The sequence below is a fragment of the Natator depressus genome, chromosome 7 (genome assembly GCF_965152275.1).
Source record: "Natator depressus isolate rNatDep1 chromosome 7, rNatDep2.hap1, whole genome shotgun sequence".
NCBI classification, from domain to species: domain Eukaryota; kingdom Metazoa; phylum Chordata; order Testudines; family Cheloniidae; genus Natator; species Natator depressus.
Genome location: NC_134240.1, coordinates 25,641,503 through 25,669,196, shown reverse-complemented (window position 1 = coordinate 25,669,196; position 27,694 = coordinate 25,641,503). Strand labels below are relative to the sequence as shown.

The 27,694-nt window shown below is 41.7% G+C and overlaps 1 protein-coding gene and 1 long non-coding RNA gene across 2 annotated transcripts in view; one reads left to right on the top strand and one right to left on the bottom strand.

Moving 5' to 3' along the window:
- The window catches only part of LOC141990496 (uncharacterized), a 38,347-nt gene extending 10,667 nt beyond the window's left edge, over positions 1-27,680 (bottom strand). The window contains exon 1 of the long non-coding RNA XR_012640192.1: positions 27,356-27,680. This is a non-coding gene — a long non-coding RNA (uncharacterized LOC141990496). The remainder of the gene's footprint in view (positions 1-27,355) is intronic.
- Positions 27,433-27,694, top strand: part of CCDC66 (coiled-coil domain containing 66) — a 60,004-nt gene continuing 59,742 nt past the window's right edge. Inside the window, exon 1 of the mRNA XM_074957749.1 lies at positions 27,433-27,458. Coding sequence (XP_074813850.1) covers positions 27,448-27,458 — 11 coding nt within the window. The 5' untranslated portion in view covers positions 27,433-27,447. The remainder of the gene's footprint in view (positions 27,459-27,694) is intronic.

Sequence of the window (27,694 nt, the reverse complement as noted above, 5' to 3'; positions counted from 1 at the left end):
ACGTCCTCAGTGTGGGATACACCCATGGATAGCAGCTTGGCCCAAGTTGGGGGGAGGGAGGGGAGAAAGAGAGCAAGCTTGCCCACAGAGAGTTCTCTAACCATCCAAGGAAGACAGACCATCCTTGCTGAGAATTCAATACTCAGAAGAATTGAAAAAAAAGTTCTGCAAGGGACAAGCAGACAACAGGATGGTATGTTGTCTTTCTGGAGCCAAGACATGAGCGGTCACTCGAAGATTAGATAGGCTTCTGAAGTCAATGACCAAAGGATCCATTGATGATGATTCATATCAGCACTAATGAAACTGCATCACAGGAGATCGCTCAGATAATAGGGAACTTCAGGAAACTCTGACTTGTGCTGAAGACGAATGTCCAAATCTTCTCCCCCCCCCCCCCCCCCGAGACGTTCTTGTTAAACCCTGGATTTGTGCTGGAAATGGCCCACCTTGATTATCATACACATTGTAAGGAGAGTGGTCACTTTAGATAAGCTATTACCAGCAGGAGAGTGGGGTGGGAGGAGGTATTTTTTCATGCTTTGTTTGTATATAAAAAGATCTTCTACACTTTCCACAGTATGCATCCGATGAAGTGAGCTGTAGCTCACGAAAGCTTATGCTCAAATAAATTGGTTAGTCTCTAAGGTGCCACAAGTACTCCTTTTCTTTTTGCAAATCTTCTCTGAAATCCTTCCTATCTCATAAGCAATGGAAGATAGAAGGTATAAGAGTCTGGAAATAAACCACTGGCTGGGTAAGTGGTGTTGGATGGAGGGTTTGGGTTTTGTGGAACACTGGTCCACTTCTATGTGGAGAGGGAGCTGTGTAGTTTGGACGGCCTCTACCTCAGTAGAAGGGGAACCGGTCTCCTCAGGGACAGGCTGGCAGAGTACTCAGCGAGGCATTAAACTAATAAAAAAAAGGGAGGGTTGAAAGGAGGGAAGATTTAGCACAGAATCAAGATGTTGAAAACAAATTTAATTAAGGAATCAAAGGACATGAAGGGAATACATTTTTTAATTGCCTAGACATCAATGCTCTAGGAGCCTGGGCAACAAACAAGATGAACTGGAATTGCTCATTTAGTATATGAGCCATCACCAATAGATCCTTGTCAGTGTCATTATGAACCATTGATGAGCATAATTTCAATCTGGTTGGCATTACTGGAACCTGGTAGGATGATTCACACAACTGGAATATTAAAATCAACGGTTGGTTATAACCTATTTAGGAAAGATTAAGAAGGGAAAAGGGGCGGGGGAGTGGCACTCTATGTCAAAAGACACATTAGTTGTTTCCATGTCACTGATAGCTCAGAAGAAAGGTGTGTAAAGAGCCGGTCATCCTATCTATGATGTGTAAGGAAAAAATGTTGCATGATCATGGGGGAATCATTTAAGGGACGTGCTGGAAATCTCATGCTGCCAATACTAAAACGTCCTTGGAATTTCTAAATATTATAGATGACAATTTCCTGATTCAAAAGTGTTGCAACCAACAGAGCAGTTCTATATTAAACCTCATCTTGACAAATAAAGGGGAACTGATCACAGAACTAAACCTTAATGGTAGCGTAGAAACAAGTGATCATGATTTGATCACATTTATAATGTGCAAATAGAATTAAGTCCAAAACAGTGATATTGATATGATATTGGTGCTTTAGAAGGGCCAATTTCGCAAATGTTGAACAGCGGCTACTAAAGTTAAACATTTTTTACATCAGCAGGTCCACGTAGCTTGCATCTAAGAGTTTTAGAAGTGATGGCTGAGGAGCCCACTGGACTGTTAATGTTGATTTTCAATAAATTCTAGAGCACTGAGGATGTTCCAGAAGACGTGAAGAAAGCTAACATTGTTCTAATATTTAAAAAAGTGTAAACGGGATGATCTGGGTAATTGTAGGCCTGTCAATCTGACATCAACCCCAGGCAAGATCATGGAGCAGCTGATCTTGGATTCAATTAATAAAAATAAAATTAAAAAAATCAGAGGGTAATATAATTCATGCCAATCAATCATTTTGTAAAGAAGATAGCATTTATATTTTTCTTAAGTATTTCCCCCCCCCAATTTCCAACCAACTTCAATTGTTCTCCTTCCCCCCACCCCTAAACACTTGATGAAAAGATACACTATACGTTAATAGTTGCAACAAGATGATTTTAAAAATATTATGTTATACCTCTATGTCCCCATTATAACATTACACTTTATCTCTGAATATCTTTTTGTCCCGCTCTTGGTTTACAATTAATGGATACACAACTTTAAAAGAAAGAAAGCAAAATGACATGTTTGTATTTCCTCATGTTTATATTTCCATTAGTGCCTTTGATGGTAAAAACAATGCACTCTCACAGCTGACTTCCCACAACCAGAGAGATTCTAACATCACTTTTCAGGATTTATTAAATTTACTTAATGTGCTACTTTGCAGCTCTTTTAGGGTCTGTTCCTGCAAGGTTCTAAGTGCCTCCTGCAAAGTCCTGTGCACCCTCATCGCCTATCGAGTTGAGGGAGCTGAATAATTACCAAGAGGCACTCAGTACCCCACAGGACAGGGCTCCCATTTCTCAGACCCTAACTCCAAAGACTGAGGATAGTGTAGAAGAGTGAATACTCTGAGTATACTAGAGGATGCTGTGATGGGTATCCAGAGAAAACTGTCCTCAGATTTCCTTAAAATATTTACCAGACTGACAGGAACCAAAAAAAAAAAAAACACTTCAGAAAACCTTGTGCTTTTTGTTTACTTTATCTGTTCACTTTTTTTCTCCTCTTTCTCTGCTGCTAATGTAGGTGAAATAATTGTTAGTCTTTGCATATGCACACTTTTTTCCCCTGGCCAATTTACAATGTGGCCATCTCTCTCTCTCAACATGACAAGGCTCATACATGGGACTCAATGTGTGATAAAGACCCAAAATGAGGAACATGCACACAAACACCCACAGGAAACTTAAACTGATTAACCGATTTTAAGGCCAGAAAGGACCATTATGATTATTCACACTGGTAAATTGCAGGGTCCCCAAGTATTTGTACTGGGACCTATTCTGTTCAACATACTCATAAATGATCTGGAAAAGGGGGTGAACAGTGAGGTGGCAAAGTTTGTAGATGATACAGAATTACTCAAAATAGTTAAGTCAAAATTTGACTGCAAAGAGTTACAAAGGGATCTCAAATTTGGTGACTGGACAACACAATAGCAGATTAAATTCAATGTTGGTAAACGCAAGGTAATGCTCATTGGAAAACATAATCCTAACTATACGTACAAAATGATAGGGTCTGAATTAGCTGTTGGCCTCAAGAAAGAGATCTTGGTGTCACTGTGGATAGTTCTCTAAAAACATCTGCTCAATGTGCAGCAGCAGTCAAAAAAGGCTAATGGAATGTTAGGAACCATTAGAAGAGAGATATAAAACAGCAAATATCATAATGCCACTATATAATTCCACACATTGCATACTGCACACAGTTCTGGTTGCCCCATCTCAAAAAAAAAAGATATATTAGCATTAGAAAAGATACAGAGAAGGGCAACAAAATGATGAGAAGTATGGAATAACTTCCATATAAGGAGATTAAAAAGACTGGGACTGTACATCTTGGAAAAGAGATGACTAAGGGGGGATATGATAGAGGTCTATAAAATCATGACCAGTTTGGAGAAAGTGAATAGGGAAATGTTATTTATGCCTTCAAATAACACAAGAACCAAAGATCAGCTGATGAAATTAATAGGTAGCAGGTTTAAAACAAGCATACAGAAGTACTTCACACAATGCACAGTGACCCTTTGGAATTCATTGCCATGGAATGTTGGGAAGGCCAAAAGTACAACTGGGTTCAAAAAAGAATTAGTAAGTTCACGGAGGATAAGTCCATCAATGAGTATTAGCCAAGATGGTCAGGGACACAACCCATGCTCTGGATGTCCCTAAACCTCTAACTGCCAGAAGCTGGGACAGGATGACAAGGAACAGACCACTCGAGAATTGCCCTGTTCTGTTCATTCCCGTTGAAGCATCTGGCACTGTCTACTATCAGAAGACAAGATACTGGACTAGATGGACCATTAGTCTGACCCAGCATGGCTATTCATAGGACCTTCTGCATAACACAGGACAAAACCCTCACCCAGTAATTTCTGCATCAAGCCCATAAATTCTGTTTGAGCGAATGATATGGAATTCATTCGTTAAGAATAAACAACCCTTTCCAAAGATTCATACTTATTTTTAATGTAAACAATTTTCAATAATAAAAGTGAAGGGACACCAGATTCATGCAGATAACTGTGGGACTAAAATAGGTGGTGTTCCTCAAAACGTGGGACATGTGAGAGGTATGATGTAGCATCTCTGAGGATATCTTTTCCCCTCAACATTTAACTTCTAAATTTTCAGGGTAAAGGTAAGGGATTCAGCATAAATATTACCTAAAAAGTTCCTATAGCTTTCTTTTAATCTTAAACACTAGAGTGAGAGGTTCCAGAAACAGAAAAAATGCCTTTTAGCTGGATGCCTTTTAGCTCAGGCATCCTTAGTTTTTCTTTTCCCCATGGATTTTTAAAAACATAGTCCATCAGCATGAGACCTAGAAGCTTATGTAATTCAGATGCTGAATAAGTTTAGTTTTATCTCAAGAAGCTAAAACACAATATACCAGGGAGTGATGGAAATATAATTACTAGCATTCATTTGCTAAAGCTATCATTTTCTATTATATCTATGCAGCTGGTTTAAATCTGATTACTTTCTCCTAGCACATCATCTGCATTATAATTTCTCAGTTTTACTGAACATAGGTGGTTGCCTGCTGCTTTTAGTGGGGGGGAAAAATAGTAAAAGGAAAAATATATATGTAGTTTTGTAGCAATCTTTGAAAAATGTCTCCTTAAGAGAAGTTACACTTAGTGTAGGAGTGGTAGGGGGGGGGAAGGAGAGGTGTTATAGCATTCCCCTCAACACTAATGGACCAGTAGCATTCCAGGGGGATCTAACACTGGCCTTGACCCCATAAGGGTGATTTCAGGGAGCAGAAAGGGTAGTATTGACCTCCTTCTCCCTATTGCTTGACCAGCTGCCACTCTACTGATAGTATTTTTTTTTTTTTAAGAACTTTGGAGTGAGCCTTTGGCTTTTGTGGAATTTTCAAAACTTTGTATCTGTATTTTACTTAATTAGTATCCAATCTTTGCTAATTGGCCTTCACATTTAGATGGGAGATCAACAAATACCATGAATGGTTCTAATATTTGGTTAATATTTTCAGTACACGGTACTGGCGGGTCAGCATTCCCCCCCCCCCCCCCATGTTTAAGATATGTGGTACCAAATAATATACTGCTTATTTCTGAGTTTTTGTGATGACACTTTCTGCTTTTTCCGCTATTAGCTTATCTCTTATATCATGCAGAACTGTAATGGTGAAACATCAGTAGACATTAGTTAATTATAATAAATACTCTTGTAACTCAAAGGGACCTGGAATGATTTTCTCTTTCCTCACAGTCTCCATCATGCTCACTTTTGTCAGTTACTGTACAGTATATGAAGCTGTTGAATTAACTGATGAGGTCCCCAGTGCCAATTTTCTGACATCTACATCCACTTCTAAAACAAAAAAGGAAGAAGAAAATAATCACCTTCAAGATTTTTAGTCACAGAGGGAGCATAAAAGTCTGATTTGATTCCTCAGCAAAAATATTACACATATTATCTGAAAAGGTGTTACACCTAGAGAGAAAATTCTTAAATAGGTGAAGGGGGGGGGAAAATCAGATATTTAATAAATATTTAAAGCTTCAGGAACTAAGCAGGCCAGTCCTATCACTGTTGTCAATAAAAGCAGTATGGACATACATGATGCATATGGTCTCCACAAGCCCTCTACACTGGAGTGAATTTCTTCCTAGGAATATAGAAGAGTTTGGAATTCTCTGCAGCTTGCAAATCATACTGAAGAGTTGTCAGATTTGTGCATAATGCATTTCAGTCAAGCCTTGAGGAGTAAGAGACTCATTTGTAACCATTTTGCAGAAGAGGAGATGCTTTCCTGACAAGAATGGAGTGTTAAATGGAAATCTTTGCTTTTATGGTGTTATATTAAAATTCATATGAAAACATGTGAATTTTCTAAAAGTAATGATGTATCCTTCAAAAAAGTGTTGGCTAATCTAAAGACTTTGGTGTCACTGATCATTCACTCTTAGCAATTTCATTCTACAAAACATCCAAACAAACTTGACCCTACATTTTCCCCATTATATAGCTGATATTGAGACTTCAGCACTGCTCAGTGCTTAATTTTACTGAAGTGCGAAGTCCCACCACCCCTCTTCCCGCAACGTATAGTGGAAACATACACTATATAGGCAACAAGCACTATAATTTCACCTGGGTTGTTATTTCTGTTCCAGATAACCATTGTGTTTTATAATGTAGTACAAGACACTGCATTTTTATTTCTTTTCTAATGTGAATGTAGAAAGAAATGTAATAAACATGGATATACACTGATATTTACCTTTGACCATAATCCATTCTGCACTTGATAACATTCTCAATCTCTCTATTGCCTTTCCTCATTTACTACAAAGTATTTCCACCTTCACCCCGTTTAGCCTTGATGATCCCGATAAAAAGATTTGTGTAGTTACTTTTATTAATTTGAACGTTCAAATTCACAACAAAGAGGGATTTTTTAATTGGTCTGTATTTGGTAACACTGCCATGAAGAGATAGCAGAATAAGTTAGAATGGGTAAATAATAAGGGAGAAAAACAGTATGGAACTTCAAAGTACCAAATACATGTACAGACAATAAATATACAGTGAGTACACTCTTTTTGAAGCAAAAAACTCACTTCAGCCAGGGCCAGATTTCCAATTAGGCACAGTAGGCACATGCCTAGGGGTGCCGGCGTTCTAGGGGCATCTAAAAGTGGGTTAAAAGTTTCATTTTTTATGGAAGACACGAATGGAGTTGACAGGTTTTGCCATCTGTTAATATGTTTCCAAGGTGATTAATTTGATCGGTAAAAAAAACAAAACAAAACAGAGAAATAGGAGTAGGAAGAGATGGTCCCCCTTCGCATACTTGCTAATAAAGATTCTATATTTACATAAATTCAGGTAAAAAAAAAAAAAATCACCTTAAAGGGGTGTTTTCACATTTAAAAAATTGGGCTGTAATGAACCTCAGTGCATGAGGATAACTGCATGCTTTTTGGTGTGACTAGAGTTTTTACTGGGTGCCACATTTATTCATGTCTGAATTCTTGTGACATAGTACAAATTTTTGGAAGCCTTCTTGATCCATTGCTAATTTCACACACTCAGCAGTTGGCTTCCCAATGATCTGCCACATACCATCTCCTTACTAGTCATCCCCTACTACGAGGGCCTGCCACCATTACTCCTACGATAATTTTCTCAAGGTTATTCCCATCTCTGCATTTGCCATGACCAAAGTACATATCTTTGTGCCTGTTTATTTCCGAGAACAGAATTTGCTTCTCTCCAATAATATTTCTAAGCCTTCGTCTTCTTTTCCATCCAAGAGATATGCAAGATGCTTCACCAGCATTATATCTCAAAGACTTTAATTGCCATCTACTGTATGTAATTAAAGAAATACAAGTTTTCCATGCCATGAATGCTTTTATGGTGACAAGCTTTAACAGGCTGGAGTGGGGAGGAGAGCCTGTTAACACTACCTTTATCTTAACTATCACTTAGCCCCAAAAATATCAGCAGGAAATGCTGGAAGTCATGTACTGAGACTAAAAGGATGATGAGTGCACGTCTTGGCAACAGAACTACCATTCAAATTTCAAGAAACATGCATCACTTCATAGAAGAGTATTGGAAGTATTTTAGTGTGTAGATATAGTAGTCTCAGAAACTGACTACTGTGCCATGAACTCATGTGCTGTCTAATCAGAATGAAGTCCTATACAAACTATACTGCCATCAATATCACTGCTTTTCTTGAGAGAGATTTTTTTTTGCTTGATTTCAGCAATAAATTTAGTTGACATACAGCTCATATATTCACTTCATTAATTGTCAGATGTGCTAGTTAAAGATTAATACACTCATGCTGGCATTTGATTGCAGAAAGTTGATGATTACTCTCTATTATATTTTTAGTGGAAAGCAATTAAGTAAACAAGTATAAAAATTTACATTTGCATTCCCTCAGGTATAATGCAAGCTAGTACCAAAAAATGCTTTATGATTTCACAGTTAAGTTATGAAGAGCTAAAAACTGAATAAGAATTTGAGCCTGCCCAATGACACATAAGGCGGCATTATGTTGCCTTAAGAAAGGTCCTGGGTTTACAACAGCCTATAGCTGCAGTCTTAAACTGTGGTCTGTAGTCCATTCGCAGTCTGTGATGCACTTGCTGCTGGTTTCATGGAGAAGATACCATTTCCTTGTTTCCAACTGCTGAAGTCCACTAAAGAGACTAGGTGGGTGAGTTAATCTCTTTTATTGGACCAACTTCTGTTGGTGAAAAAGACAAGCTTTTAAGCTATACAGAGCTCTTCTTCAGATAGAAGATATTACCTTGCCCACCTTGTCTCACTAATATCCTGGGACCAACACAGCAAAAGCCATTAAAGGCGCTAAAAATACATTAACACCTCCTAATTTTACTTTTCTATGTCAGCTGGTTGTAATTCCCAGAGGATGTTATGCAATTACAAGTACAAGGAGATAAGTCTGTGTGATCCTGAGTGAGAGGAAAGATGTCCACAAGACACTTTCTGTAAAAGTCACGGCCCACACTATGCAAAGTTTGAGAAACTCTTGACTATGGAAACCTATTTCCCAGGCTAATAGAAGCCAACAGGATTTATAGAGTGCTCAATTCAGCTTTAAAAAATATAAATATCTCCAGCCAGATTCTACTCCCACAGAAGCTTATTCCTGGAGCGCTCCTCAGCTTTGCGTGGCACAGAGCCAGCTGGGATTTTCTCTATGCACCTCCAAAATGAGGCCCTTAGTCATCACTGGGGGAAGAGTACAAATCAGTTTGTTTTCCCAACACTAACCACCTGGAAGGGATGAGCACTGAACCCTTCTAGGAAGAGAAAGGGTTCTCACATAATTCAGGAAAAGGAGCACAATAGACTACTTTAGGAATGTGGTATGATGGGGAAGGGAGTAGACCCCTCAAATGAAAAGAGCAAGAGCCCTTGAGTGCATTAGGTCACACAGAGCCAGTGATTTTTTTAAAAGGGTAGTTCTCACATTTAGAGCACTGTCTTCCATATTCCACATCCTCTGTTAGATTAGATGTCATGGCCAGTTTCAGCTGCATTTCTTTGCAAATAATCAATCATTGGCTTTTAAGAAGTATTTTAAAATATATACCTTAAAATTGGGATGAGTGATGTGAATGGAGCTATTGGTGTAGTTTTAAAATTCTGATTCTGTCACTTTCTACTAGTTTATACACTAAAATATTAGACAAAGCAGTTACAGAAAGTTACTATTCCAGGATGGAAAGGTAATTCCTCTCTCTTACCTTAGAAAAGTGGTGCCTGATCCCAGATCATATTTATCATTGTATGTCATTCCACATGTTTGCTTTTTGACTGTAACACTGTAGGCATTCCATGTCTCAATTTCCCTCACCAAGGTGGATTTCCTTGGCTTTCCACACACAGATCCATGCTGCAGACGTAGCTTGAGCCTCCAACCAAATTGCAAACAAAACTTCCGAGCCCAACAAACAAAAGGTTTTTCTGCCCTTTGGGGACTTCTCTTCAGCCTATCCATTTTAGACTATCTTTGAAAGTCTTTCTGGCTCTGGGATAGAGCATACAGCCCTCAGGCTCATTCCCCTGGAGTACTGATCTCAGCACCTGCTGGGCTCCATTCTTTGCATCCTTCCTTCCCTGTTCCAGTACAGAGAACTGGGCCTCAAGGCTGGTTCCACTAGAGTATCTGACCTCCTGCAGTTGCTGCCTCAAAGGCTTCCACAGGCATCTGCCCACTTCCTGTGATTTCATTACTACTCTTCCAAAGCCTAGTTTAGAGCCTTCTACAGAAGCCTACCCATTCCCTGTGTTTCCACTCCCAGACTGATCTCTCTCAGCCTTTTTATGAGATGCAGGTGTCTATTAAACTATCTCCTGACCCTCTTAATCCTACCTACTGAGGCTCACAAGCAGCTAATTAATTATGGCACAGGTGTGGCTGGCCACTATGTCCCCTTAAAGGAGCCAGTTACTGTAACACTTTGCACCACACTTGACTTACATATTTGTTCACTTTGTTGTACAAATTAGAGACTAAAGTCCTTAGTTCCACAAAAACTTAGTAGGATGTTCTTATGGACTGCACTTTGCTTTAATTAATGAAAATTAAAGGTAGAAATATTTTAAGATAGACTGTCTTGACAACTACTGTGGGTAATTGCAGTTGTAGCAGACATAGTTATCAACTAGCCTGTACACACATAGCATCAGTGTTAAAACAAACTCTAGCTACAAAAGCAGCGCTCTACCACCTGAGACATTCGCTGTAGTAGCATTGGAGTTGATATCATCTTTCCAGGCCAGTCACAAAATGCTAGTAAAAATCACAAATGCCTGCACAACTGACATCACATCCAGCATGACTCCTTTCCTTCCACATGGTGAAATCTTGATCCTATTCCAGTGGTCCCCAAACTTTTTACCTCACACCCGCCCCCCGGAGCCAGGGCCAGGAGCAAGGCCCCGGCTCTGGGAGGGGATGGATGTGGACAGGGGCCTGAGGCTGGAGCCACAGCTGCGATCAGGGCCAGAAGCGGAGCCTCAGCTGGGGCCCTGGGCATGGAACTGGCAGCTGGGACCAGCCTCAGCCCCCTGTCCATGGGACCCAGCCATGTCCCCCTGAACGTTCCTCCGTGCCCCTGTAGGGCGGTATGCCCCACAGTTTGGGGACTTCTGTCCTATTCAAAATCAGTGGCAAAGCTCCTATTGATTTCAATAGAACCAGAATTTCACCCAGAGTAAAACTGGGCCAGCTGCTTCAAGAACATAGTTCTCCTGGAAATGAAAATGGAAGGCCAAATCCTGAATCCTCTACTCAGGTTTTACTTGGTCATTAGGCAAAAATATTGTCTGAAGTTACTAAGGAACCAAATAAAACTGCGTGAGGACTTCCAAATCTGACCCAATGAATCAACAAATGAACATTTCAAGGGATGTTTCTTCATTCCTGAATACGCCACCTTCAGAGATGCTGTTTCCTAAGAATGCTATGAAAAAAAAACAGGCTTAGGTCATCTGCCTGTGGGTAACAGTACAGTTAGCAAAATCCTGCCCTTCTATTTACTAATTTACTCCATTCCTGAAACAGAGAAACTTTTCATCAATTAAGTCAATATTTTGTAGCAGTGAAGCACATTTCACCTTTGTTTCTCTAAAACATACAGAGTAATGGCTCTATTTTAAAATATATTTTAAAGTTGTGGCAATGGCACATACAATATACAAATGGGTACCCTTTTTACTATTACAATTTGTATTGCAGTAATGCTTATGAGCTCCACTCATGATAGGACCTGACAGTGCTTGTTTTAAGAAGTCTAAATAAATATGTAACATTGCTTGGGTATCTAGCATTGTCACTAATGCTGCTGCATCTAACCATTGCACTTGGGAGCTATTTATCCATCTAGAAAGTAGAAAGTGGAAACAGTTTTGAGTGGGATTTTCAAAAAAGTGTCTAAATAACTCAGGAGCACATGCCATTGATTTTCAATTGGACTTATACTTTTAAGAATCTGGCTCCAAGTGATTTAGGAGCACGATTCTTAAAAGTATTTTGACACCTAAAGATTCAGATAGGCACCTACTGGGATTTTCACAAGTGTGTAGGTGCCTAATTCCCATTGAAATCTCAGACTCTCATCTTACCTATTTTGTATGGGGTATTGGAAAGCTTGATTACCCTATGAGTCAGGTGCTTTCAAGATCACCAGAACAAAAGAGATATAATTTGAAAATACTATTAGTCACTAATTTTTTTTTTCACATATTGCAAATCCTCCTGAATACAAAGTTCAGTAATGTTGGTGATTAATTTATCATGAAATGAAGTAGGGCCTGGTATTCTTTTCCTGCAAGTATTCCAATAATCCTTAAATTATTGGAGCAAATATTAGCAGCTCTACTCTACTTTTCAGAAGTCAATATATTTTTATCAGTTTTTTTGGGCAAGCAGTAGTTTGAGGTATCATGTTTAGACTTTTGCAAATACATTTTTCTCATCACTCCAGTCAAGGTCAGTTCCTTGGATTCTACTATCCACATTAAATTCTGCAGTTGAAAAAAATCAGTAACTAAGCAGAAGATTTGCTAATAATACTTAATAGAATTAATTCATACTGAAGAAGTGAACCTAACTAGAATGCAGAACACAAAATGAGACATACTCACTCTATTTCTCTGGCCAAATAAATTCATGAATGGGTATACAACACATGCAGAGAAGAGAGGGTCTCTAGTCCGCAATATAGTGGAGGTTCTCAAACTGTGGTCTCTGGACCACCAGTGGTCTGCGAGCTCTATTCAGGTGGTCCGCGGATAGTTCCCTCTAAGGTGTGCACCTGGGCGGCCGCACACAAGAGAATGAGGGTCCACCCACCTAATTAGTGGAGTTGCGCAGGCATGGCTCCACTAATTAGCTGCGTAGTCCCTGAGAAGACACACATGTAAGGTGAGGTGGTGGCCTTGGGGGAATAGGAGGTAGGTGGAAGAGGGCAGTGGAGTGAGAAGAGGGGGTGGGGGGAATTTGGGACATGCAGGGCTGTGGTGGCCAGAGAAAGAGGTGACTTTCCCCATCTTCAGGGCTGTAGCTGCCGGGGAGAGACCCCCCTCCTTCCCAGCCCCAGCTCGGGGGTTGCCGTGGCAGGGGAGAGAGGGCACATCCATCACATTAGAAAGATAAGACTACTGATGTTAAAATCTGAGTTGTGTACTTTTATTTGTAGAACAAAACAAAACAAAAAAAACACACGTCAATTATTATTAAGGTTTTTTTTAAATAGAGAGCTTTTATCCAAAGCGTTTACAATAGTTAGCTAATGGTACAAACAACATTTGGAAAGATCATTAAGTGGTCCGCCGAGACCCTCAGCAATTTTCAAGTCGTCCACAAAAAGAAAAGTTTGAGACCCACTGCCCTAGTGTTCTCTTAATTCACCTTTTTTTTTTATATATATATACTAAATGTAGGGTCTTTAGACACACACTCCATAAAAGTACATTAACTGGGGTTAATCATTTTTATATTAGTTGAAGAGACTGGTGATAATGAGCTAAGTAAACTGTAATTCAAACTCCACGACTGCATTGTCTATTGCAATCCATGTTAAAGATAACTAACTAAAACAACAGGATTAACTGTGTTGACCCCTCCCCAAAATTTAAGGAAGTAGGAGCAACTACAGAAATTTGAGTTAAGCAGATCTTGTCTGAAACATATTCTATAGCAGGGTTTATTCTTTGAAGGGTTCTGTATTGTGACAATAAAGCTGTAATAGTTAATTTACAGCATGTATATAAAAAGGTACAGTTAAATTTCCTCACTTGTTTGAGACGGTATCTCAGTTTAAAGGCTGGACACAATTAGATGCCTTATAATTCCTATTATCAGCACTAATGCACAATGGATCTCTCTCAGTACTGGTTAGATAATTGCACTGCCATAATAGTTGGCTAGAATGCTTCTCATTCCCCATTTTGATAGATGAATATTTTGGGAACATCTTTCCTACAAGAGAGAATCACTACATACCATCTCCTATGAAACAGATGTTCCGTTAAGGAAATTGGATACTTTGACAATACCATAGGAATGATTCATGATATTTCAGTAGGATTTCTCCAGGGTATTTTAAAAAGTGACCTGGCGTTCAGACTAATATCAAAAAATGTTTGTATTAAGGGAAGTGTTAACCTTTTTTTTAAAATGCAGAAAGTCAATTTTTGTAAGTTATAGTCTGCGTATTTGGAAGAGACACATTTTTAAATGTCATGTAAAAGTAAGTATATGAATTTATTTAATAATATCTTTACACTAATTAGAAGATATAAAGCAAAACATGATCCATGAAAAATGTATATGGGAAATCTTTATATTGGTTGTTAAAGCAATGTACAAAATTAAACTCACTGGGCCAAATTCATCCTTGATGTAACCATTCAAGTTAATGGATACATTTGATCCAGTGTTTCATGTACAAATCAAACCATTTCAGCTGCAGATTTTTAAAGTGTGTGTGTTTAAGAGTTTAATTTACAACTTTTGTTGGTGATGCAAACCTTGAAGACAGCAATTTTTCTCAATTGTAATGAATAATTCTATTATGAAGGTCTTACATTTGTTTTGAATTATGTGCTTTGCTTGTGACAAACTATGAACCCTATGTGAGATTTTTCCTCTTCAAAAAACCTCATATGTAGAAATGTATGAGAACATGATGAGGTAAACTAGTTAAGAAACTACTATATCTGTTGGCACATTACAGCAATTTGTGAATATTAACCAACAGTTTGGTAAAACGTAAATGAGCCTTTTAAATTTTGTAATATAGTTTATATCGAATCTCTTGGAATGTGCATGCTGAAAGATCCCAATTTTAAACAGATGCCACTTTTCAAAGAAGGAAATTATATGCCTTGAATGACCCATATTTTAATTTTCTTCCATTAACCACATTTCATTGATAACTCACAAGTAACAGAGTCATCCAAGAGAATTATGTTTAGATCAAGATGCCAAGCACTAGAATTTTGAAATTGAAACTTCATTTCCACATTTCCCATCAAAATGCAACATTTGATCACACCTTTTCCCTACAGAATTCCAGGCTTTTTAAAAATACATATTATATAAAAAACCCATTAAAAATACTTAGACAAATTATAAATATCTTTTGATGAGCAACCACCAAGGACTACATTCTATGTTTATGAAAAAAAAACCACAACAAACAATTATTGGTCTTTTCTGCTCTCTTGAGAAGGCAGGAGAACTAATGACTCCATGAAGTCTACTGGGAACCTTATTATGACCGTTTAATTTTCCTTGGAGGGACTCGTATATCATAGTGATGGGTAGCAGTACAAACCCTAAGACAGATAAATCTTCTCAGGAGAGGTCAGGCATATATTATTCTCCATGATACAGGATAGCAAAGTCCATCAAATACAAAAATCTGAACCTCTCCTACAAGTGCAGATACAGTCCCCAGGCATTTTACTAAGTTAACCATAAATGTCTATCAGGAAGAGAATCACCTGTCTGTGTTGTTTTCAAAACATGCATGTAGATCCATATTTTTGTAGATCACAGGACACAGTGGTATGCAAGGCCAGGTGTACTTCATAGCACAACATTTTCTAACCTATTCAACTAAAAATTGCTATCAAAACATTTTAAAAAACCCTGATACAGGATTTCCAAATAGCAGCCTTGATTGCCTCCTGGCACACACTTCTTAACTGGATTCTAAATCTGTCATTGGGAAGAGATGTAAACGCATAATCCTGCCCATCTTGAAGTCCTCTGAGACGAATGGTAACAGGAAGGGAATGTAAGCCTAGTGGCGTTTTTCTGGCAGAGAAGCTGTAGAGGAACCAGTGAGACAGCAGGAATTGTCTGGGTCTTTCAGGTTGGGAAATATCAGTACATGGGTGCCAGGAGGATAAGAGAGCCTCTTATGGACAGAAGTTGTAAAGGCAGTGGGAGCCATTTCTGGCCGAGTGGAATGGACGCAGCGCTAGGGATATGGAGGCTGATGAAACACCTTCTTCCCTCCTCTCAACATGCGAAGATTAATCTCTTAACTTCTGATAACAGTGTAGTGGAGCTCCCCCCCCCCCCCCATCCTCCTCATTCATGACTTGAAAACAGACAATAATTTGAATTGCTCTAGAGTTTTATAACTGTTCTGTAGTTAAGGGCAGAAACAATTGGGCATATGAAAAACATTGTTCCTGGCGTTTACTTATGATAAATATTGCCCACTACATCTCAACAGCAATAACTCACATTTTACCTGTTTTTTGTTTGTTTTTTTTAAAAAAGGGACTAAACCCAATAGCAAAAGAAGAATGAACAAATTGGTGTTTAAGTGCTTTGTGGGATGAATACATTATGAGACCACAAGTCAAATTCAGAGCTGGTGTAAACAAGTGAAACTCTATTGACTGACTATACCAACTTATTCCAGTTCTAAATTTTTCCATTAGAGTCTCAGGCAAGAGAGTATGGGTTTGAGTTCTGTATAGTGGGAGAGGAAATAGAGGACAAATTCTGCTCTTGGATGTGAGCACATAACTCCTGTTTATTTTAGTCAGAGATGTGTGCAACCCAGATAGAATTTAGATATAAGGGAATAAATGTCCAGTGAAAGATATACTTATATATTCATATATATGAAAATTATGCTGTTTTCTTACAGATAGGTATATTGTTAGAAAGCGTCAGTGAAGGAATTGTTTAGGTCAGGGGTGGACAAATTACGTCCTGCAGGCCAGATCTGGCCCACCATCCGTTTTAATCTGGCCCTCGAGCTCCTGCTGGGGAGTGGGGTCTGGGGCTTGCCCAGCTCCGGCACTCAAGGCAGGAAGCAGGATCGGGCCACCCCACAAAGCTCCTTGAAGCAGTGGCATGGCCCCCCTACGGCTCCTACACATAGGGGCAGCCAGGGGGCTCTGCTGTGCACGCTGTCCCTGCCCCAAGCGCTGCCCCCGCAGCTCCCATTGGCCAGAAACCACAGCCAATGGAAGCTGCAGGGCGGTGCCTGCAGATGGGGCAGCACGCAGAGCCACCTGGCCGCACTGCCGCGTAGGAGCCGGAGAGGGAACATATCGCTGCTTCTGGGAGCCACTTGAGGTAAGCGTCACCCAGAGCGCACATCCCTGAGCCTCTCCCCGCATCCCACTCCCCTGCCCCAGCCCTGATCCCCCTCCAAGCCCCTCAGTCCCAGCCCAGAGCACCCTCCTATACCCCAAACTCCTCATCCCCAACCCCACCCCAGAGCCCCCACCCCCAGCCAGAGCCTGCACCCTGAATTCCTTATTTCTGGCCCCACCCCAGAGCCCTCAGCCCCTCCCGTACCCCAATTTTGTGAGCGTTCATGGCCTGCCATACAATTCCTATTCCCAGATGTGGCCCTCAGGCCAAAAAGTTTGCCCACCCCTAGTTTAGGTAGTCACTATTACAGAATAATCCCCCTAGGCTTATAGTTATCCTTATTCAAATATTTTAATCTTAAAGACAGCATGAAACAATTCCTTCATTTGACTCACTAGGAAATGGTTTAAAGTTTAAGAAGTTTGGTGACTCTGAACCAGTTGTTCAGATACAGTAGGGCAAGTATTTTGATTTTTCCTCTTATTCTTAATAGCACACCAGTACTGACATGGAGACAAGCATTGTTGGAGCAATGAATGGGATCATGACAGTCCTGGAGCAGCTTGTCATGACAGAAGTTAAAGTGGATATTTGGGACATGGGATAGGTTCAGGGAGAAGAGACAGGTAACTTAGTTTTGGCTTCTCTGATTCTCACAACCACTTTCTCAGTCTCTTGGGTAAATATGTAATCAGACAGTTTTGCCAAAAGCATAATTAAGGGGAGAAAACATGTGCAGAACCAGGGTTTATTATGGAAGTGATGACATGCTCCAATGATGATGTAATCATTACATTTCTCTGCAACTATCAAATTTGCAGACAGTCTTCTCACAGGGCTGAAAACATTTCAAAACATTCTTGTAACATAAAACATCAGACAATATAATATTACAGCCTACCCATACTATATATTTTCTGAGCAGCTCATGTGTACGTGCAGTAGCACTCACAGACAGTGGCAGATATATAGCTTGATCAGGGAGAACCCTTCATCCATTGCTTCATATGTAAAGGTTTCGAATATTCCTTTCTATTTACCAACCACAGACTACAATGAAGAAAAGTGATTTTGGAAGGCAGAATTGTTCTCCAGCAGGAATTTTAGGATTCTTTTCAGATTCATTATGAAGGAACTGTTAAGTTAATGTATTCTGCCTTTGACATTTACCCCATTCTGGGACCTTCAGTTCCCCTCTGTACAGTATACATTTCCTAGATGGTCTCAGGATTTTTTTTTAATTCCTAAAACCATGGCCATGTAGATTATAAGGCCTACTTTATCTTAAGTGTGTGACAAGGCCCTTCTCTGTGGCAGAGCTGCTCCAAAGTGTATGGCAGACTGGGAATTATACAACAAAAATAATGAGCCATCTTTCCCTGTCAAAGACAGTGCTGCCTGTCCCCTATTTCCGAGACAAGATCTGATGGGGCAGCTTGCTCATCTTTGGTGTCCTGAAATACGAAGTATCTACCTCTTGCTCCCTCCTGCTCTGTCCTGTTGTGAACAGCAGGCACTAAGACCCACTGAACTCGCTCTGGTGGGGAAACAGAAGTAGTAGAGATGGAGTATGAGCACAAAACAGTAGATGGACCAACTAAAAAGCCAGAAGATCGATCTATAAAACTTTTATACTGACACCCATCACCAGAGTATCTGGCGGGGGGGGGGGGGGGGAACAAACCACGGTTACTCACTTTCTCGTAACTGTTGTTCTTCGAGATGTGTTGTTAACGTCCATTACAATCAGGTGTGTGCGCGCGCACACATGCACAGTAGCTGGAAAATTTTTCCTTTAGCAGCATCCGTGGGTCAGCCTGGGCACCCCCTGAAGTTGCGCCTTCATGGCACTCAATATAGAGCCCTGCCGACCTGCCTCCCACCCAGTTCCTTCTTGCTGGCTACTCTGACAGAGGGGTAGGAGGGTGGGTATTGGAATGGACATGCACAACACATCTCGAAGAACAGTTACGAGAAGGTGAGTAACCATTTTCTCTTCTATGAGTACTTGTTCATGTCAATTCCAATCAGGTGACTCACAGGCCTAAGTTCAGGAGGCAGGGTCAGAGTCTGCCACCAATTGGAGCACTGTTTGTCCGAAGGCCACATTACTCAGCAGGCCAGAGACAATAACACAGTGCGTGGTGAAAGTGTAGACAGAGGACCACATCACTGCTCTGCAGATTTCCTGAGAGGGCACTTGTGCCTGGAAGCCTGCGCCCTAGTAGTGTGTGCAGTGATTGGGGGTGTGGGAACCCTCACCAGGTTGTAGCACTCACAAAGGCAGGAAGTGATCCATGAGTAAATGCGTTGTGACGACACAGGCAGACCTTCAATTCTGTCCGCCACTGCCATGAATAACTGGACCGATTTTCTGAATGGTTTTGTTCTCTTGATGTAAAAGGCTAGCGCCCTGCAGACCATCCAGTGAGTGGAGTCTCTGGTCCCTGCCGCTGGAGTGCGGCTTAGGGTAGAACAGGAGAAAGATGTCCTGGTTGATGTGAAATTGTGAGACACCCTTCGGGAGGAAAGCAAGGTGAGGCCTGAGCAGAACCATGTCCTTATAGAACACAGCATAAGGAGGCTCTGATGTAAGGGCCTTGAGCTCAGACACCCTCCTGGCCAAGGTTATAGCTACCAGGAACGCCACCTTGTAAGAGAGGTAGAGCAGGGAGCATGGCGCCAAGGGTTCAAAGGGCGGTCCCATGACTCAGGACAGGACCAGGTCGAGGTCCCAGGCTGGGACAGGCTGACGGACATGACGGTATAGCCCAGGGGCGGGCAAACTTTTTGGCCTGAGGGCCGCATCGGGTTTCTGAAATTGTATGGAGGACTGGTTAGGGGCGGCTGTGCCTCCCCAAACAGCCAGGCATGGCCCGGCCCCCGCCCCCTGTCGAGCTCTTTTAAAAACCAGCTAACCATGGGATTAGCAAACACTGAGCAGCCCTACTGGGTTGGTTGGAAGGCCGAGATGGTGGCTAAGCGCACCCTTATTGATGACATTCTGCAGTCCAGAATGAGCATACTAAGGCGAGTATCAAGGACGAAAGGCACTGCGTCGACCAAATTGGAAAAGTCTCTTCCACTTGGCAAGGTAGGTAGCTCTCAGAGGATTTTCTGCTGCCAAGAAGGACCTGTCTAACCTGGTCTGAACAGGAAAACTTCATTGGGTTCAACCATGGAGCTTCCATGCTGTGAGGTGAAGCAACTTGAACCACCTCCCCAATGGAGGAAGAACTCACCTGCTCTGAAGCCTAGCTGTAATTTTGGAAGGAGCAGAACTGCTGGCACTTCCTTTTGTGCCATGCGGTGAATAGGTCTATTAAGTTCATGACATCTGGGCAAAGGGACCACTTGTGGCTGTGAAACAACCTGCTGAGGTGGTCTGCCAGCTCGTTCTGTACCCCGGGGAGGTACGACTCTTGCAGGTGTATTGAATGTTCTACACAGAAGTCCCACAGCATGAGGGCTGCCTGGCACAGGGGAGAGGGGCGTGCACCCCCGTTTGTTGATACAGAACACTGCTGTTGCATTGTCCATCAGGATTGATACACACTATCCCGTTAAGTATGCCCAGAAGGTCTGGCATGCTAGGCGCACCGCTCTCAACTCTCTGATGTTGATATAGAGAACTAGATCCTCCTGGGACCAGAGACCTTGAGTCCTGCGGTGTCCTACATGTACTCCCCAGCCCAAGTCTGACGCATCCGACACTAGCGAAAGAGATGGCTGTGGACTGGCAAAGCGGACTCCTGAGCATAATCTCCTGAGCCACCACAGGAGGGAGTCGAGGACCGGGTGAGGCAGGGTCACTATCCTGTCCAGGCGAGCCACGACTGAAGAGGTCGAAGCCGGAGTCTGGCATGCTGTACCACATAGGTATGGGCAGCCATGTGTGCCAGAAGCTTCAGGCAGTTTCTTGCTGTGGTGGTGGGAAACTGTCTGAGGCCTCGAATATCAGCCAAGGCCTGAAACCTCGCTTCCAGCAGGTATGCCCTGACTTGGCTAGAGTCCAGTACTGCCGCCATAAACTCTATCCTCTGGACAGCGGACAGTCGATTTTGCTTTGTTTAGAAAGAGACCGAAGCTGCTGAAGGTGGCTCTGATGAATTTGACATGAGTTTCCATTTGGGTCCTGGAGTAGCCCTTGATCAGCCATTCGTCAAGGTACGGAAACACCTGGTGCCTGTGCAGGAACGCGGCAACGACTGCCATGCACTTGGTGAAGACTCGACGTGCTGCTGACAGGCCAAACAGAAGGACAGTGAATTGGTAGTGGGTATTGTTCACCACAAACCTGAGGTACTTTCTGTGGGGCTGAGGGATTGCGATATGAAAATATGTGTCCTTCAAGTCGAAGGTGGCATACCAGTCTGCTGGATCCAGTGAGGGGATGATCAGGCCAATGGGACCATGTGGAACTTGAGTTTCTTCACGAACTTGTTGAGTTCTTACAGGTCCAAGATGGGCCTGAGGCCACCTTTGGCTTTTGGTATTAGGAAATACTGGAAATAGAAGCCCTTGTCCTTCTAGAAGAACTACTATACTATACTAACTAAACTGGAAAATAACTTTGTAGAGTGTAAGTAAAGAACTGCTAAACTGCTTGCTGAAGCAAGAGCAAGGGGAAGTTCCAGCTACTGTCATGGGTGGTAAGAAGGAACTGAGGGGGTGGCAAGTCGGCAGGGCTCTATATTGAGTGATATGAAGGTGAGACTCCGAGGGGCACCCAGGCCGACCCAGGGATGCTGCTCAGGGAAAAATTATCTGGCTATTGTGCACGTGCACACACACACCCCCCTCTACCTGTTTGGAATGGACATGAACAGGCACTTGAAGAACTGACATTATTGTGGAACCAAAGGACAAAAGGAAAAAATAAATACAATTATTTTGGAATTATTGTGGAACCAAAGGACAAAGGAAAAAATAAATACAATAAAGAGTGGCGTCTTGGCAAAAGGGTAGCAATTTGTGCAGGTGTATAATCGCAATATATGGGACTCTGCCTAAAACAGAACAGCAGCACTAGATCAACATTATTTAGGAGGATAGGATTAAAATTCAAAATGATCTGGACAAACTGGAGCAATGGTCTGAAGTAAATAGGATGAAATTCAATAAGGACAAATGCAAAGAACTCCACTTAGGAAGGAACAATCAATCAGTTGCACACATACAAAATGGGAAATTACTACCTAGAAAGGAGTACTGCGGAAAGGGACCTGAGGGGTCATAGTGGATCACAAGCTAAATATGAGTCAACTGTGTAACACTGTTGCGCAAAACAACACAACAAAAACCCACGCAAACATCATTCGGGAATGTATTAGCAGGAGTATTGTACGCATGACACAAGTAGTAATTCTTTCACTCTACTTCGCGCTGATTAGGCCTCAACTGGAATATTGTATCTGGCTCTGGGTGCCACATTTCAGGAAAGATGTGGACAAACTGGAGACAGTCCAGAGAAGAGCAACAAAAATGATTACAGGTCTAGAAAACATGACCTATGAGGGAAGATTGAAAAAACTGGGTTTGTTTAGTCTGGAAAAGAGAAGACTGAAAGGGGACATGATAACAATTTTCAAGTACATAAAAGGTTGTTTACAAGGAGGAGGGAGAAAAATTGTTCTTCTTAACCTCTGAGAATAGGACAAGAAGCAATGGGCTTAAACTGCAGCAAGGGCAGTTTAGGTTGGACATTAGGAAAAACTTCCTAATTGCCAAGGGAGGCTGTGGAATCTCCATCATTGGGGATTTTTAAGAGCAAGTTGGACAGACACCTATCAGGGATGGTCTAGATGATACTTAGTCCTGCCTTGAGTGCAGGGGACTGGACTAGATGACCTCTCGAGGTCCCTTCCAGTTCTATGATTTAGATGATAACCTCTTTTTAAATTGTAAGATCTTTGAAGCAGGAACCTTACTTTCAAGCTTGTCTGGGAAAAAAAAAAAAAAAAAAAAGGATTTCTGGTGCTTTCTGGAAAAAAAAAATTAATAAAATAGTCTGGAGATAATGAAAAATTTGTTGTTGTTTCAGGAAACTTTTAAAAATGGGTTTGCAGACTGCCTAACATAAATTTTCCTCCATGAGAAAGTCAAGCTTTTGCCTGATATGCTTGAAACTATACTGCTACCTGCTGGCTTAAATGGAGACTGGAAATGATGCTACATTCTATTCTGATTGTTTAAAAAAAAAAAAAAAAATCTAACAACTTTGCTGTTGGAACACTATTTGAAGTTCTAAAGAAAGAATATAGTTTGAAAACATACTGAAGCATTTAGGACCAGATCTCCTTCCCCTACTGCCCCCTGAAGACTACTTCTCTTCCTGTGGCCATGCAAAGAACCAAAGAGAGGATAGCGGAAGGGGGAAGAAAAGGAAATAGCTCTTGAAAGACTGCCTTGAGAGCCTCCACACTCCTGCCACCATAGAGCAATGGTCTGTGGTGTAGTGTGCAGGCATGTGGGAAATGGGACGTGGCCAGGTTACAGGATCCATGACTGTATAAAACCACTAGCTAAAGTAATCTCTTAGGGATGTAGTGGGTTGAAAGATGCAGTCGTAGAGGCTGTGGATGTAATAGTGTTGCAACCCCTGCCACTGGCTAAAAGGGGAAGAGTCTCTTCACCCTCCCATATATCCTCTGATCAAACTTTTATTTGGACTTTGTGCAGCAAATCAATATTTGGTCCCCATATACAGTAATGATACACGTCAATGCATTGAGCTAGGGGGATGTGTCCATTGGGGTGCTGAGGAGACTGGGGATAGGGCCAGTCTTAGTCAGCTGAAAGGTAGGCAAACAGAATGTAAATTAATTTGCATATAATGGAAATGAGTTATGAACACTAGTGAGGGCAGGGGAAAAAAAAATACAAAGTGTACCTATGAAGGTTAGAAATATGAGCAGGAACAAAAAGAGCCAACCTGCACAAAAATTATCTGAAACACAGCTATTTGATTGAAAGAAGGTGGAAGTTTTAAAGTAGTAATTCTGACACAGACTTGCTAATAATAGTGGAAAGAAAAATATTATATTGAAAGTTGTAAGAGTGCTTGCCACTGGGGAAGATGTGGAGAAAGACAAGGACTTGTCTCAAATATTTTACAATCTAAATTTGACAGACAATACAGTTCACAAATACAATATATTCTCTGAACAGATGAAGGTCAAACCTCAAAATGGCACAGAATTTTGTTTTAAATACGTATTTTGGTAGATCATCATCTTTGAAAGGAAGAAGTCTAATTTTCCCCAGTATTTTGTTTTCAGATATTCTTCAGACATTGAGACACTGCGATGATCATGAAAATACATCAGCTAGATAAATAAATTCAGCCAGATACAGCTGGTGTCTCTGGCATATCTGAGTGAAATGCAGAGCTGAAGGAAAGGGGCTAGAACAGAGGAGCCAGCAAAAAAAAAAAAACAAAAACACAAAACTAAATTGTATCCTGTAATCAAATATAGCATTTCCTCTATTCACAGAACTTAAATTCAATTTTAGCAGCTTACTGAGAAAAGTTTTCCCTGTGTTGATTCTCTTTTCCTTCCTTATTCTGGTCCTTAAATGGAGGTCTCAGACCAAAGGAGTTAGGAACCTAAATACCTTTGAGGATCTGGTCCAAAGTGTCTAAGATTCGCTGTTTGGCTTTTTTAGTCTCCAGAATAACAATAGCACACTACTACGTGGGAAGGTGCATTTGGATGGAAACAGGCGAAAGTCTGTTAAACATGAGATGAGTTAGTATGGCACAGTCATTATCCAAAAAGAAAAGGAGTACTTGTGGCACCTTAGAGACTAACCAATTTATCTGAGCATAAGCTTTCGTGAGCTATTTGTGTACACATCAAATCCAGCTTGATTATCCATCATTATCCAACTGCCACTTACTTGTATCGGGCTAAATGTTGTGGTCCTTATTCAGGCAAAATTCCTGTTGATTTCAGTGGGAGTTTTGAATAAGAACTCCAGTATATGATCCATTATATTCAGTCTGGGGCCAAATACTTACTTCCCAATTCAGGAAAGCATCGCTATTCAGGACAGTATTAGAATATGTGCTTAACTTCCTTTGAAATCAAGAGGATATAAGCACATTTAATTTTAAGTATGAGTTTAAGTGTTGCCTTGAATAGGGATGGACATAAGTAGATGCTTAAGTGCTTTCCTGAATCAGAGCCAAATCCCCTGTGATAAATAAAGGGAGGAATAGCTCCCTTTGATGGACACCAAGCCAGCCAGTGCGCTGTAAAATCCCTCTTGGTAGCTGTTCTTTACTTGCTTTACCTGTAAAGGGTTAAAAAGTCCCCCAGGTAAAGAAAAACAAGTGGGCACCTGACCAGAAGAACCAATGGAAAGGTAGAACTTTTTCAAATTGTGAAAGAAACTAACTTTCCCTTTGTCTGTTGTTCTCTGGGCTGGAGGAACGGAGCAGCCATGCTATAAGCAACTTAAGCCAGGTATGATGATAAATCATCAGATCATGCCTAGAACTACTTATCTGAACTCCAAATGTGTTAAGTAGATCAGAATGTTTAGCTAGACGCAATTAGGGTTATTTCTTATTGGCTTGTAGACTCCTCTGTGTTAACCCCAGATGCTTTTGTTTGCTTGTAACCTTTAAAGCTGAACTCCCAAGAAAGCTATTTTGGGTGCTTGATTTTTGGAATTGCTCTTTTAAAAATCTAGCAAAAGCCTAAGTTCCAGATGTATTTTCTACCTTTTTTAAGAACAGGATTGGATCTTTGGTGTTCTAAGAGGTTTGTGCATGTTGTTTGATTAGATGGTAGCCACAACTAATTTCCTTTGTTTTCTTTCTCAGCTCTTCCCCGGAGCAGGGATAAAGGGCTTGAGGGTACCCCACAGGCAGGAATTCCCAAGTGCTCCTTCCTGGGTTCAAAAGGAGTTTTGTTGCATTTGGGTGGTGGAAGCATTTACCAAGCCAAGGTCAGAGAAAACCTGTAACTTTGGGAGTTTAATACAAGCCTGGAGTGGCAAGTATTAATTTTTAAAATCCTTGCAGGCCCCACTTCTGCACTCGGATTGACAGAGTTGGGATTCAGTCTGGACATCCCCCCTATGAAGGCATAAGTAATTCTCCCTGAAAAAAAGTAATAAAAACTTCAGGATTGCAATTAAAAAATAATTAAGGTTCCAATTAAAAATAATAGTGTTTTTTCATATGCTGTTATTAAAGAAACTGTGTCAAGGAAGCAATGGGTTACAGGGTGCTCAATGTCCTACTCCTGAAGCATTTCCCCATAAAGCATCATTGATGGCAATACAAAGGTAGGGAGCTGCAATTATAGCTATTCAATAGGAGACAAGGATAGAGGATGGGAAGAGAGGGCCAAGGAAGACAGAGTCAGCTGAAGCCTATACACTAAGAAACTGATCCTCAAGGCATTAAGAAGCCACTTTCAAAACACTGGCCCTTATTTGACCACTTTTAAACACCTAACCCAAGATTTTCACACCTGACTGACTAGAGCTCATCACCCAAGCCATACACATCTAAATGAGTAGCCTGATTTTCAACAGTAGCAAGCAACCACAGCTCCCCATCTATTCCTCTAGCAAAACAAATAATACTTTTGTAACAAGAAAACCCCATACTAAGTATAATGATGATACTAGTGAAAATTACTCACATGTGTAACTGCACAATTGGGCCCTTAGTGGTCTATTTTAATATAGTAATAATTTGGTATAGCCCCCCCCCCATTTTTAGTAAGTTGGGAGTGACAGATTCCCAACCAGTTTGACTACACTTGTATCCCCAATGAACTATTGTGTGCATTTACCCCACCTCCCAAATATTCTTACTTTTGTACCTCCTGCATTTTTCTCCCCAAACAAAATTAATAACAACAGAATAATGATGATGATGATGATTTGGGCGTCAATCCAGCACTGAAATCCACGCCAGGCTTTGTCCATGCAAAGCTCATTGCACAACTTGGGGGGGGGGGGAAGGTTGTATGCCCCCGTTAATATTTTACACAGGATACAAAACAACACGAATAGTTTTGCATCTACCCCTCCCGCTCTCCGATATATCTTAACACGGCTATGGCCGATTCCCCCTCCGCCGCCAAACCGCTCTACTCGCGGTTCTGTATCTAGGCCAGCCCCATGTGCGCGCGGTTCCCCAGAGGCGCGCCCGCAGGCAGCGCTTGCAATGGCTCTGTGAGGCCCTTACGTCACCCGCTCAGCTGTGCGCGGCAGGGGAGGAGGGAGCGAGGCTCCGGACTCCAGCCCCCACAATGCCTCGCAGGCAGGCGGAGCCCCTCCCTTAGTGTAAGGGGAGCTCATTGGTGGGAGGGCCCGAGCCTTGGGGGAGCCTATCACCTCCCGTCTCATTGTGCGGTGGCAGTAACCAACGTACACACACCCAGACTCCAGGCAGCAGCGCCGGTCTCCCTCCAGCCGCGCTGTCTCCTCGGGTGGTTCGCCGCATCCCGCGGGTGTAGAAGGGGAAGGGCCATGAACCTGGGGTAAGCAGGGCAGGGCCCGGCTTTTGACTCCTCTGCGCTGGGCGTGTCTGTCCCCGTGGCCTGGTTCTCCATAATGACCCACTCCCCAGAGCCGGGCAGGGCTGTGCCTCGCCCCGCGTGCGGCTAACGGGCTTCCACAGTCAGGGCTAGGGCCTGCAGCACGTTATAACGTAAAATGTGCGACGTGACGTGTCGGCGCCTGGGTTTGCCCGGGCAGGTGACGTCTCAGAGGCGCC